The 13,619-nt window shown below is 42.3% G+C and overlaps 1 protein-coding gene across 1 annotated transcript in view; it reads left to right on the top strand.

Annotated features, from left to right (window-relative positions):
- LOC147246240 (metabotropic glutamate receptor 1-like) overlaps window positions 1-13,619 on the top strand; it is a 30,453-nt gene that overhangs the window by 8,632 nt on the left and 8,202 nt on the right. Inside the window, exon 5 of the mRNA XM_086182299.1 lies at window positions 3,575-3,810. Coding sequence (XP_086038425.1) covers window positions 3,575-3,810 — 236 coding nt within the window. The remainder of the gene's footprint in view (window positions 1-3,574; window positions 3,811-13,619) is intronic.

Genomic DNA, 13,619 nt, shown 5'->3' with positions numbered 1-13,619 from the left:
TCTAGGTTTTGGAAGGCTGTAACTGATATTTTTGCCCTGAATATGACCCGCTCCATATTCAGCATCTTTAAATTATTCTGTCTGGAACACAAACATGCAGTATTTTGCCCCAGCTTTATTTTCCTATTCACAGGCTTGAAAGCCTCTAAAGCTGCTTTTGAACTGTCATTTTAACTCCAAAATATTCAGTGTTGGCTTGTAGCAGTTGCTCAGCTATTCATTATGCAGAATGTGAGATAAGTTAGCATTTACGTCACACATTTAACTAGAAATGTGTGTACAGCCACGCTGACTGATCACATTATGCTTAACATTATGTGCAGTGGTGTTTTGAGGCATATATTAAAGTTAGCAGATAGAAACCTCTGCTGAAGATGATAAAATATTGTTAGTTTCACAAATGTATCATAAACCAAAGACTGCATCAAATTAGATTTTGGTATGATGATGAGTTTCACTATTCAAACCCCAAACCACATTTTTCAAAGTTAAACCTAACCATATCTAAAGTGTGAATTTCTTTAGACGATATTACCAATGAAAAAGTTATATTAACGGGCTGCACGGTGCTGCAGTGGTTAGCACTGTGGCCTCACAGCAAGAAGGTTCCAGGTTTGAGTCCCGGCTTGGGCACGGGATCTTTCTGTGTGGAGTCTGCATGTTCTCCCCGTGCCTGCATGGGTTCTCTTCAGGTACTCCGGCTTCTTCCCACCACCCAAAGACATGCAATTGGGGAGGAGGCTAATTGAATACTATAAATTGACCGTAGGTGTGAATAGGTAGGTTGTTTGTCTATGTATGTTGGCCGTGTGAACCCCGCCTCTCGCCTGTAGTCGCTGGGATAGGCTGCAACCCCCCCGTGACCCTTAACAGGAATAAGTGGAAGACAATGGATGGATGGAAGTTATATTAACAGTGTGACAAGTACAAGGTTACATTGTGGAACCAGGGATTTCATGTTTCCACCATGTAATTTGCTCTTAAGTGGATGTGGTCATTTCACGTTTTTCTATATCAGGTTGAATCAGGTCTGTCTATTTGTTGTTGTGTTAATTCAGGCTTGACAGATAATAAACATGTAGAACTCCCAAAAACTTAAAGGTGGGGTCTGCTGCATATTTCATGCAGAATGTTTTTTTCCTGTTGATTTTAACATCAATCAGTATAATCCATCCATCCATTTTCTTCCGCTTATTCTGTTAAGGGTCGCGGGGGGGCTGGAGCCTATCCCAGCAGCTACAGGCGAGAGGTGGGGTGCACCCTGGACAGATCGCCAGTCCATCACAGGGCCAACACATATATAGACAGACAACCATTCACGCTCACAGTCACACCTACGGTCAATTTAGAGTATCAATCAGCCTCGTCCCCTCTTGATGTCTTTGGACTGTGGGAGGAAGCTGGAGTACCAGAGAGAACCCACACAGGAACAGGGAGAACATGCAAACTCCACACAGAAAGATCCCATGCCCGAGCTGGGACTTGAACCCGAAACTTTCTTGCTGTTAGGCGACAGTGCTAACCACTGCACCACTGTGCCACCCCAATCAGTGAGATATATTTAGCAAAATATGAGTTGAACTCTCCCCGTCTCTCGCCCGAAAGCCGCTGGGATAGGCTCTAGCCCCCCGCGACCCTTAACAGGATAAGCGGAAGAAAATGGATGGATGAACTGAGTTGAACTCTGTTAGTTTCTATCCATCAGAACAGCTTCAATGTACCTTAACATCAATTTACTGGACATTTACTGGAGAGCTGAACACCCTTCTAACAAAAGAGGTTCACAGATTTAGTATTTTGATAACAGAGAGCACATCAGCTCAAAATGTCCCATGGAGAACTTAGTTTGGATTCTGTTGACTTCAAAGGCCATAACATAAGATTGACATCATTGTCACACTCTAACCATTCAGCGACCCCTGGTGTTTAATAGACAGGACCAATGTATAAGAGATGAAGGAATAGCTACTGTGTCTTGTCTTGCAGTGCCCCCCCCCCCGTCAACTAGTGGCTAACAAACGCCAAAAAAAAAGCCCATGTGTGGGTTTACCACCCATTTATTCAAGCTATTCTTTTAATATTTCACTTGTCTAAATATGCAGCCTTACAATCACCAGTCTTTGAAACAAAGCTATTTAAAGTACGGCAAATACAGCATATGTTGCATATAATTCATGGATCTTATCCCACGCTGCTTTAAAAACATTCAAGCTCCATGTGGAATTCTAATGAAGGTTGTTTTTATTGGTTTTGCTCATCCATAAATGTAAAACTGATTTTCAAAAAGCTGAATTTTTGGCCTATAAATAAAAACTACAGCTACCAAAGACACATCACACTTTAGGGCCTGTAGGACGGGTACTCCTATCTGTCCAGGGGAAGATTGTGTTGCCCCAATATTAATATACAAATTCTCACTGGACTTTTCATAGTTTTGATTTCATTTTGTTTTTGTTTTATTTGTTCTTTCCTTATTTTTCTCTGCAAGCACAGTTGGCACTCCACACTCCTCAGTGTGAAGGCTGAAAGGGAAATAAAGTCTGTGAAAACAAAAGAGAGAGGGGTTGAACAGGATTTATTCTGAGGCTGGTTAAAGATAACATTGTCCTAATGCTTTTGGTGCTTTACCAGCATCATATCGACGGTATGAAGTCTTTCTTTTGTCAGATACTGAATATTCTTTTGTTATTTGGATTGTGAGCGGAAGGTATGATGGAAAGGAAAAGTGGATGCTTGAGTGCACAGGGATCTTAACAGTTTGCACCTGTTAAATTGCTAGAAATCACTGTGTGCGCCAGTAGTCACTGTCTGTTTCAAAACAGCCTCTGCTGAGAGCCAATGGTTCAGCAATGTTCATCAGTTGTGAAAATTTCCCCTACGTCTAACGCTCTATTAAATGTCAACTTCATTAAGCAAAAATTCAGTTTTTTAAAAGATTTGCAGTTCCTTTCATTCCATGGAACTGCTTGTGAAAAGGAAACGTCCATTCATGGGTTTTAAATATCGTAAGACCCAAATTTGTCCGTTGGATGAACTTAACCTCAGCATCTTTTTTTGGAGGTACTTCCAGAATCCTCTAAAACTTTTGTCTTCCATCCCAAGGAGCAACTTTGGCTGCAAATTAAACACTGTGTCTTTAATCATTTTGTACAACAAACAAATTATGTCAAAGCATTTATTTCTATAATAACAAGATATGATACATTATATGATACAATTCTGTCACTGTAGTTTTAAATTAACAATAATTACTCCCGGAGAGGTTCGCATAACTGCTGTTAGCATCAGTTCTATGAGGAATGGAGAGAAGTTAGAGAAAAGAAGGCCACTGAAGGATTATCTTGTTGAGAAAGATGTTTTCACTTGTCTGACTTCTTACAACGCCTTTTCCTGTGAAACTCCAGCAGTGTTTTGTGGACCAACAAATTTCACCTGACATTCCATCAGCATGAGGATGAGTGGATAATGACCGAATTTTCATTTTTGGGTGAACTATCCCTTTAATGTTTATATATTTCCAGGAAAATATATAGTCTTGTGACTAGTACATAAGTGTGGCATGTCCTGTTTGCAGTGATGGCTGGGCTGACCGAGTTGAGGTGGTGGAGGGATACGAGCAGGAGGCTGTGGGCGGCATCACTGTGAAGCTGCAGTCTGAGGAGGTCTCCTCTTTTGATGACTACTTCCTTAAACTCAGGCTCAGCACCAACACTCGCAACCCCTGGTTCCCCGAGTTCTGGCAGTACCGGTTCCAGTGCCGCCTTCCTGGACACCCACAGGAGAACCTGAATTATGCAAGGAATTGCTCAGGTAGTTAAACTCAGGCAATTACTACATTTCCTGCAGTTTTTCTGGTTGAAATTTTACACCAACATGTGTTTACATTAGCGTGTCTTTCTGAACTGTTCTGATGTGTGCAGAGGATGAAGCCAAAAGCCCCCATAAACTGGAACACATTCTTTAATTATGAATAGGTCTGCCGGAGGGGAGAATTCTCTCTGAGTCAAACCAATAACACATATTTTTTTTACATTGTTCATTTTTGTGGCACTTGGCTTTACAGAGGATGATGATCTAGGTAAATTAAACTCTTTTCATTTGCAAAGGAACAAAGTAAATGCATCTTACTTTCCTGGTTCTTGAAACAATGCTCAGCAAGCATGTTTCCAAAATATTTTTTTTTACATCATACATATTTCTTGAATATATACACAAATATATTTACGTTGTCAATATTAAATGAAATTGAGGGCTGAGGCTATTTTCCTCAAATTTCCTTTATAACTAGAAATATTTTACATGTTTATAAATTAAACATATTGATAAACGTAAATATAGAGGGATGCATGCAGCAAAAGTCTTAATCATTTTTATATTTTTCACTTGACAGCTCTCAAGGTTCTTCAGTTTAATTTTTTAAGCTCTTGCACTTTCCTTGCTGCAGTCTTTTCCATCTTGTTTCCTTTGCAGTTTTTGCACATTATCTATAGTCTTACATCTCTATTATGCTCAAACCTCAGGCTTTCATATATTCCTACATAAAATCATATCATAGAGTATTTCTTTCTGTAAAGTGGAGATATTGTTTGCTGTTCTATCACTTGATTTTATTGTTTTTATTATTTTTTGGTGTAGAACTCCAGGACGGTGAGTGAATCCCTCTAAATGGAACAATAATACTCCTCACTTGATATACATGGAGGTTAACTGATATTAAATCACATGCTGGGATTATTTAAGAGTTCCAATGATATTATCAATATTATCTTTTTATCAAATTAATCTCAGTTGACCTCTGATATATGATGCTATTGGGATGTTGATTAGGTGTTTTGTGTTACAGCCCAAAAATTCGGTCATCCTCACTTCCTACTCTCACATCCTTTCCGGCCTTAAGACAGTTTCATAAAACAGCCCAATAACGTTTGAGTTGCATGTAGCCACAGAACTAGTTGCAATAGACACCACTGTTCAGATTCATTGTCTAATTCTGCCTTATATATTTTTACCCAGATGTGGTCAGAGAAGGTTCAGTTGTCATGCAGCCTATTACTCGCAGTGTGCAGTAGTAGGCCCTCCGCTTGCATGTACATCATGATATCATTGCATCATAAGTGAAGCTGCACAGCTCAGTGAGTGAGATGGGCGTCAGAGCCAAGGAGCTGCTTAACTAGGTCATCACCAGCAGCTCCCATCAGACCCTTACCCAGCTGCTTTGCTGCTGAATTTACTGGTTGTATGTTCTTTTGCACAGCTGTCCCTTTTAATGATCATTCGGTTCAATGCATCAGAGAAAAAACACCTTTGGGTGATGCTCGTAAAGCTCGTCAGTGACGTGTTTCATACAGTTTAATGTTGTTGGGTGCAAAAGGTGAATTTGGTCAACACACAGTTTGAAACTGAGAGTGCATACACAATCAGTCTCTTTAATATCTTTAAAACTAATAGTAAAATTGCTTAGGTTTTACAAAATCATCGATATAAAATCTATGTCAAAGTAATCACATCAACACATATTCAGTCCCTCCAGGATTTCACAGAGATTTTTTTTATTATCGTTTTAGTCAATAATGTTTGATTTTTGGAGGAATTTTTGTTTTTTTTTTTGCTGTGAAATTGCAACGATATGCAAAATGTATCATTTGGTGAGAAGATCTGATTTGTTGAAAAAAAATGTAAATGTAAAATTGCTTTCTTCATTTTTTTCAACATGAATGTAAGCACGAGGCAATGGCATTTCACATAGTGTCAAGAAATGGACGTCATGGAATTGATGTCAGTTCCAGAAAAAAAAAAACAGAAAAAAGTGTCAGCCCCCTCACTTCAATTAGAAATGCAACATTTTCTAACTTTTTACAGTGAAACTGCCAACATTTTGAAACTAATGTCCTTATTTTCTAAGGAGTTTGGCTGGCTTTGCATGAAGTTATGCAATATGATACGCAGAATCATGATTTTCTGGAGGGACTGGTTATTTAATCATACAGGTTTAGAGAAGAGTGCCTATTTCACAATGAAGTCCTTAGAAAAATCATTAAATGAACCTAAAATGTAAAATAACTGAGAAGAACCAGAGACACTCTCAAAAAATGATTTTTCTGTGTAAATAAATTGGTTTTAGTGGCTTAACTAGATTTCTGTTTGTGTTGTGATTTCCATTTACTAGCAAGCAAGAAGAAAGAAATAGATGATAGTGACATTGTAGTGTTTGTCATCCTCTGACAGCAAAGATGGATGGTGAGCTGAAGAACCAAAGGTGGTGCTGTCCTTGGCTACATTGTAGCAAAGACGTAGTTCTTTCATCAATTAATGTAAAAAGCTAGAAGCTGAAAATACATTTATCAATTTTTTCCTCTTCACCTATTTCCGGAGCAGTTTTGTTGTCTGAAGTGAAGGTGAGGCATTAACACAAGGATAAAACCCAAAACATTGTAAAACTGCAAGTTTGGTCTGAGACTACAGGCAAGGGCTTCAGACACTTTGTAACTAAACAATTTGCACCTCTGCAATTTTCTCTGTAATATTCTAAAACTGAAAGAGGAAGAGAAAGCCAAGGTCATGAAGAAAAAAAGAAGAAAACGGTGAAGGAAGGCAGATCCAGAAGTGGTGCTGTTTTTGTCAAAAGGACTTCTTCTAAGACAGAGAATGAGGCAAAGAGGTAGCTAAGCCCCAAGAAAATAGTAAAAGAGAACATAGCCCACCTAACAAACAATAGCACATTTGTCTTTAATGAATTCAAGAAGTAATCCAATTAGGACACATATATCACAATAGCCCTCCCCATTTCTCAGAGCAAGAATGTATTTGCCAGTGTGATCTTGTTTGGCACCGTTGACAACTGCAGCATCTCTTGAAATGGGATCTTCAGAGGCCAGTATCTGGCTCTCATTCTCTCTGAAGACTGGCAGAGTGACTATGAGTCATACGACTGGCACAGGCTAGACCCCAACACTGAGGAATGCATGAATGTAGTAGAGGAATACTTCGCCTGGAAGAGTAACTTCAAGGACATTGGTGAAGTCTTCAAGCAGGGGAAGGTCTTCATGTGAGAGGACTCAGGGAGAGAGAGAAAGCATTCTGCCTCTGCCCCCCAACACTTAAATCCCTCTGACTTCCACGCATTTACCAAACTTCAAGAGGGACATTAAAGCCATATGAGTGTTGCCACTTCCGAGTTTTTTGTCCTGTGACCTGCCAAATGAAAAACACTTTTGACAATACAATTTCAGCTTGACTTGAATTTGCTTTCAATTTGTAGCTTTTTTTTGCTTATTCCTACTGTCTTTTTGTGTTGTTTTTTTTCTTTTCGTTCTTTGACCAGGTTCTTTGAGCAGGATTGTGCACAACATCACAGATAGACTGCTCAGCTGTTCGAGCAAGGAAAGTCTTCATACAGACACCTAACTTGATAACTAACTCTAAAAGGGATATACTTTTAGCTACATTCAGTAAATCTGTTTCAAAATAAGCAAGAGCATCAACTGCCAAAACGCAGTGAAGACAAAAAAAACATAGTTCACATACAAATTTACACAGTTTTTGGTATTAAAAGTGCCTTAAAAAAAGAGGAAGAAAGTTTCACACTCAATAATTCTCCCTCACTGAGAGTTAAAACCAGTGCATTGAGGCAGAATGGCAATGCCTTTCTCAGGGTGGTAATAGATGATTAATAGAGTTGATTAATTACAGATGAGATAATACATTTGAGACAAGGACAGCTCAATTGATAATTAAAGTAATAGAAATGTATTGACATACCAGTTACAAATGTTATCAATTAATACCCTGACATCATCAACCAAAGGCTGCTTAATCAGCCTAAAGGTAGTGTCAGCTATCGTGACATGCAAATATACAAACATGTATATTTGAAGGAAAAAAGTTACAGGTTTCTCATATCTGCATTTGGAAAATTATATAAGATCATAGTCCACATTCAGCCCATCAAGGATAATAGTAATTTGTAAGAGAAGACTTTCGAGGTCCACCTCTATTCTTGAAGCAACCACTGGTTCAATACAAGGGCAATCCAACAAGTGATAAGCTTCCATACTGTATTAGGGGGTGTTTCATTCTTTCATCTAATTACACTTTAGAGTTCAAAAATGGCCTTTGGCATTTAAAACCTTTTACACAACTATAAACCTATATATGTATGTACGTGTGTGTGTGTGTGCGTGTGTACATGTCCATCCATCCATCCATCCATCCATCCATTGTCTCCAGCTTATCCTGTTAAAGGTCACATGGTGGCTGGAGCCTATCCCAGCTGCCACTGGGTGAGAAGCGGGGTTCACCCTGGACAGGTCGCCAGTCCATCACAGAGCCAACACATAGGGACACACAACCATGCATTCTCACAGTAATTTCTGCGGTCAGTTGAAGGTATCCGATGAACCTACTCCCCTCCTGCAGTTCTTTGGACTGTGGGAGAAAGCCAGAGTATCCGGAGAGAACCCATGAAGGCACAGTGAGAACATACAAACTCCACACAGAAAGATCCTGTGCTTGAGCTGGGGCTCGAACTCGGAACCTTCTTGCTGTGATGCGATTGTGCCGCCCATTATGTTTGTGTGTGGCAATACTTGTTGTCCCTCGGCTCAGTGCCTGTACGTTGGAGTTTAACTCAGTGGACCAGAGAGTAGTCTCCTTCCGCCTTCAAGTGGGGGGACAGGTCCTGTCTGTTGTTTTCGTATGCGCCAAATAGCAATTTGGAGTACCCCTCCCATTTTTGGATTCCCTAGAGGGAGTACTGGAGAGTGCCCCCTCTGTGGATTCACATTGGCAATGACAGTGAGACCTGGAGAGGTGTGATCTGAAACCAAGCTGTGCTTTGCCATTGGACTTCTGTGTTCATCTCAGATTATTAATAACAAACACCATGTTCGGGCATAGGGTGTACACATGTGCACTTGGCACCAGGACACCCTGGGTTACACTTCAATGATCAAATTCGTGGTCATATTGTCAGACTTGCAGCCATATGTCTTTGACATTAGGGTGAAGAAAGCGGCGGAGCTGTCAACCAATCATCACCTGGTGGTGAGTTGGCTCCCATCAGAGGGAGTTTCAATTCCCACCTCCGGAAGAGTTTTGACCATGTTCTGAGGGAGGCAGTGGACATTGAGTCAGAGTGGGCCATGTTCTGTGGCTCCATTGTCAAGGCGGGATTGTCAGAGCTGTGGTTGTAGGGTGGTCAGTGCCTGTTGTGGCGGTAATCCCAGAACCCATTGGTGGACATTGGCGGTGAAGGATGCCATCAAACTGGAGAAGGAGTCCTAGCGGGCCTTTTTGGCCCATAGGACTCGGAAAGCAGATGACAGGTATTGGCAGGCCAAGCCAGTGTGCAGCTTTGGCGGTTGCTGAGGTAAAAACTCGGACATGGCGAGGCCGTGAAGAATGACTTCTGGATGGCTTCATAGAGATTCTGAACCACCATCTGCAGTCTCAGGAAGGGGAAGCAGTGCAGTGCGGGCGGTGTGCTGCTTACCTCAGTGCAAGATTTTGTGGACCGGTGGAGGGATTACTTCAAGGACCTCCTCAACCCCACCAACACATCTTCCAATGAGGAAGCAGTGCCTGAGGACTCTGTGGTGGGCTCTCCTGTCTCTGGGACTGAGGTTGCCAAGGGGGTCAAAAAGCTCCTCGGTGGCAGGGCCCGGGGGCGGGTGAGATCTGCCCAGAGCTCCTCAAGGCCCTGGAAGCTGTGGAGCTGTCTCTGCAGCATCATGTGAACATTGGGGGCAATGCCTCTGGATTGGCAGACCAGGGTGGTGGTTACCCTTATTAAGAAAGGGGACCACAGGGTGTGTTCCAACTATCATGGGATCACACTCCTCAGCTCTCTGTTCATAACTTTTATGGACAGAATCTCTAAGCGCAGCCAGGTTGTTGAGGGGATCTGGTTTGATGGCTGCAGAATTGGGTCTCTGCTTTTTGCCTTCAATATGTCAAGTAAAATCAAGTCAATTTTATTTATAAAGTGCCAAATCACAACAAAAGTTATCTCATGACACTTTACAAGTAGAGCAGGTCTAGTACCACACTCCTTGCGACGAAAACCTTCCTTTTAACAGGCAGGAACATTGGGCAGACGCAATGGGGACGGCCCTCTGCTTTGACCAGTTGGGGGAAAGATAGCAGGAGAGCGTGGCAGAGACAGGGACAGATCATGGAGAGAGACAGATATACAGAAGGAAAGAGAGGGACAGAGATAAAGAGAGAGAGAAAGGGAAGAGACTGATGGGCAGACAGGGACGTGAGCAGGTGGTGCTACGGGTGGCAGCTTTAGCCTCTTCAGGTCTGTAGCCTCCTCCAGCAGCACCCAGGGTCTGGGATGCAGGGAGCCCGAAGGCTCCGGAGAAGAAGATGTGTTAGTGACACATATGAGTAAGATTTATATATAATACATATCGGAGTACAGAGAGGAAAAAGAGGAGGCGAGAGAAGTCCAGTGCACCATGGGAGATCTCCAGGCAGTCTAAGCCTATAGCAGCATGTCTACGGGCCAGCCTAAGCAGCCCTAACTACAGTATAAGCCTGATCAAAAAGGAAGGTCTTAAGTCTGTTCTTAAAGGTAGAGAGGGTGTCTGCATCCCGGACTGAAACTGGGAGATGGTTCCACAGGAGGGGAGCCTGATAGCTGAAGGCTCTGACCCCATTCTACTTTTAGAAACTCTAGGAACCACAAGGAACTCTGCATCCTTAGGGGGAAGGGTTCTAGCTGGGGAGTAAGGGACTATGAGCTCTGTCAAATATGAAGGTGCCTGACTGTTGAGGACATGGTATGTTAGAAGGAAAATTTTGAATTATATTCTGAATTTGACAGGGAGCCAATGCAGAGAAGCCAGTACAGGAGAGACATGGTCTCTTCTACTAGTTTTCGTCAACACGCGGGCGGCAGTGTTTTGGACCAGCTGGAGAGTCTTTAGGGACTTGCTGGTGCAGCCTGATAGGAGGGAATTGCAGTAATCCAGCCTGGAAGTGACAAAAGCATGGACTAATTTTTCTGCATCTTTTTGAGACAGGATGTGTCTGATCTTAGCAATGTTTCGTAAATGAAAGAAAGCGGTCCTAGAAATTTGCTTAATGTGGGCATTAAAGGACAGATCCTGTTCAAAGAGAACTCCTAGGTTCCTTACGGTCATGCCGGGGGCCAAGGTAATACCTTCCAGGGTACCTATCTCATTAGATAGGGTGTCTCTAAGATGTTTTGGGCCCAGGACAATGACTTCAGTTTTATCAGAGTTTAATAGAAGGAAATTATGGGTCATCCGAGTTTTTATCTCCTTTAGACAGGCCTCCAGTTTAGTCAGCTGATTTATTTCATGAGGATGCATTGATAAGTACAGCTGTGTGTAGTCAGCATAGCAGTGAAAATTAATTGAGTGTTTCCTAATAATGTGACCAGGAGGAAGCAGATAAAGGGTGAAGAGGATTGGTCCAAGCACAGAGCCTTGTGGAACACCATAACTGACTGCAGTGGTTTCAGAGGGGTTATCATTAGTTAGTACGAACTGAGATCAATCTGGTAAATATGACCTAAACCAATTTAGTGCAGTTCCTTTAATGCCAATGACATGTTCCAGTCTCTGTAGAAGGATATGGTGGTCAATAGTGTCGAAAGCTGCACGAAGATCTAATAAGACCAGCACAGAGACCAGTCCCTCATCTGACGCTAGTAGGAGGTCATTGGTAACTTTGACTAGTGCTGTTTCTGTGCTATGATTAATCCTGAAATCTGACTGGAAATCCTCTAATAAGCTGTTGCTGTGGAGAAAGTCACAGAGCTGTTTAGCAACTGCTTTCTCCAGAATTTTGGAGAGAAAAGGAAGACTTGATATTGGTCTGTAGTTGGCCAAAACCAACTACAGAAGGGGTCTAATTACTGCTACTTTAAAGGACTGTGGGACATTACCAGATAACAGCGACACATTGATCATGTCCAAGAGAGAGGTGCTAATGAGGGGTAGAGAGTCTTTAAGCAGCCTAGTTGGGATGGGATCTAGAAGACAGGTGGAGGGTTTAAAGGAGGAAATTATTGTACTTAGCTCATGAAGGCTAGTGGGAGAAAAACTATCAAAGTGTATGTCTGGTCCTACAACTGCCTTGAAGGCTGCTGAGTTTATAGGTGCCATGTTGTCGGCAGATGGCAGGAGGAGATGAATTGTCTCTCTAATAAGTAGAATTTTGTTATTAAAGAAGTCCATGAAGTCTTTGCTACCCAGGGAAACAGGAATACTTGGTTCAATAGAGCTGTGGCTCTCTGTCAGTCTGGCTACAGTACTGAAGAGGAACCTGGGGTTGTTCTTCTGCTCCTCGATTAGTGTCGAGTTGTTGGCTGCTCTAGCTTTTTGAAGGGCTTTCTTATAGCTTTTAAGATTATCTTGCCAGAATATATGTGACTCCTCCAGTTTGGAGGTTTCTAGTTTCTGGGTTTTTGTTTAAGCTGTCTGGTTTCAGAATTGTGTGGTCCTGCTGGCTTCAATGGGCCTTTACCTTCAGCTCTCGCTGGACTGGTTCGCAGCCGAGTGTCAAGTGACTGGAATGAGAATCAGGACCTCCAAGTCCGATTCCATGGTTCTTGCCTGAAAAAGGGTTGAGTGGCATCTTCAGGTCAGGGCTGAGACCCTGTCCCAGGTGGAGGAGTTCAAGTACTCTAGGGTCTTGTTTACAAATGGTGAAAAGATGGAAACTGAGATCAACAGACAGATTGGTGCAGTGATCCAGACTCTGCATTGGTCAATTGTGGTGAAGTGGGCTGAGCCAAAAGGCAAAGCTCTCAATTTACCAGTTGATCTATGTTCCTACCCTCACCTATGTTAATGAGCTTTGGGTAATGACCAAAAGGACAAGATTGTGGGTACAAACGGCCGAAATGAGTTTCATCCGGAGGGTGGCCAGGCTCCCCCTTAGAAACAGGGCAAGAAGCTCTGCCATCTGGGAGGAGCTCGGAGAAGAGCCACTGCTCCTCCATATCGAGAAGCGTTAGATGAGGTGGCTCGGGCATCTGGTCAGGATGCCTCCCAGACACCTCCCTGGGGAGGTGTTCAGGGCATGTCCAAATGGTAGGAGGCCTTGAGGAAGACCCAGGATACATTGGAGAGACTACGTCCCTCAGCTGGCCTTGGAACGCTTTTGGATTCCCCGTGAGGAACTTGATGAAGTAGCTGGGGAGAGGGAAGTCTGGGTTTCTGTGCTTAGCCTGCTGCCCCCATGACCTGACCCCGGATAAGCAGAAGAAGGTGGATGGACGGAACCATTGCAGTGACAGATCATCATAAGTTTTCCATATTGATTTTTTAACACATATTGATGTGTTGTATTAAGAGGGTTTCAGCACAAGACTTTCCATGGTTGTTGGTGTTGGAGGACTTGTTGGTTAGTTGCCACATTACACTTACAAATGAAACCACTTTTACTTCCCTTGAATAAATAAAATAGTCTCAGGGGTCAGATAACAAATGGTGAAGAGAGGAGGTGTGTAATTTTGCTGTTAAAGAATGCTGCATGTTATAGTGGATGCAAGAAATCACTCAGTTAGATTCCAGACTAAATATACTGGTGTGAATCATATGGGGTGCTCTTCTGGTGCTTTGGAATTGAAGTGATGTTTTTGG

This window comes from Aulostomus chinensis, chromosome 17 (assembly GCF_037954235.1).
Source record: "Aulostomus chinensis isolate RoL2024-O1b breed Wild chromosome 17, RoL_Achi_v1.0, whole genome shotgun sequence".
In the NCBI taxonomy this organism is placed as follows: domain Eukaryota; kingdom Metazoa; phylum Chordata; class Actinopteri; order Syngnathiformes; family Aulostomidae; genus Aulostomus; species Aulostomus chinensis.
The sequence above is the reverse complement of the archived record's forward strand: the minus strand, read 5'-3'. Positions and strand labels throughout refer to the sequence as shown.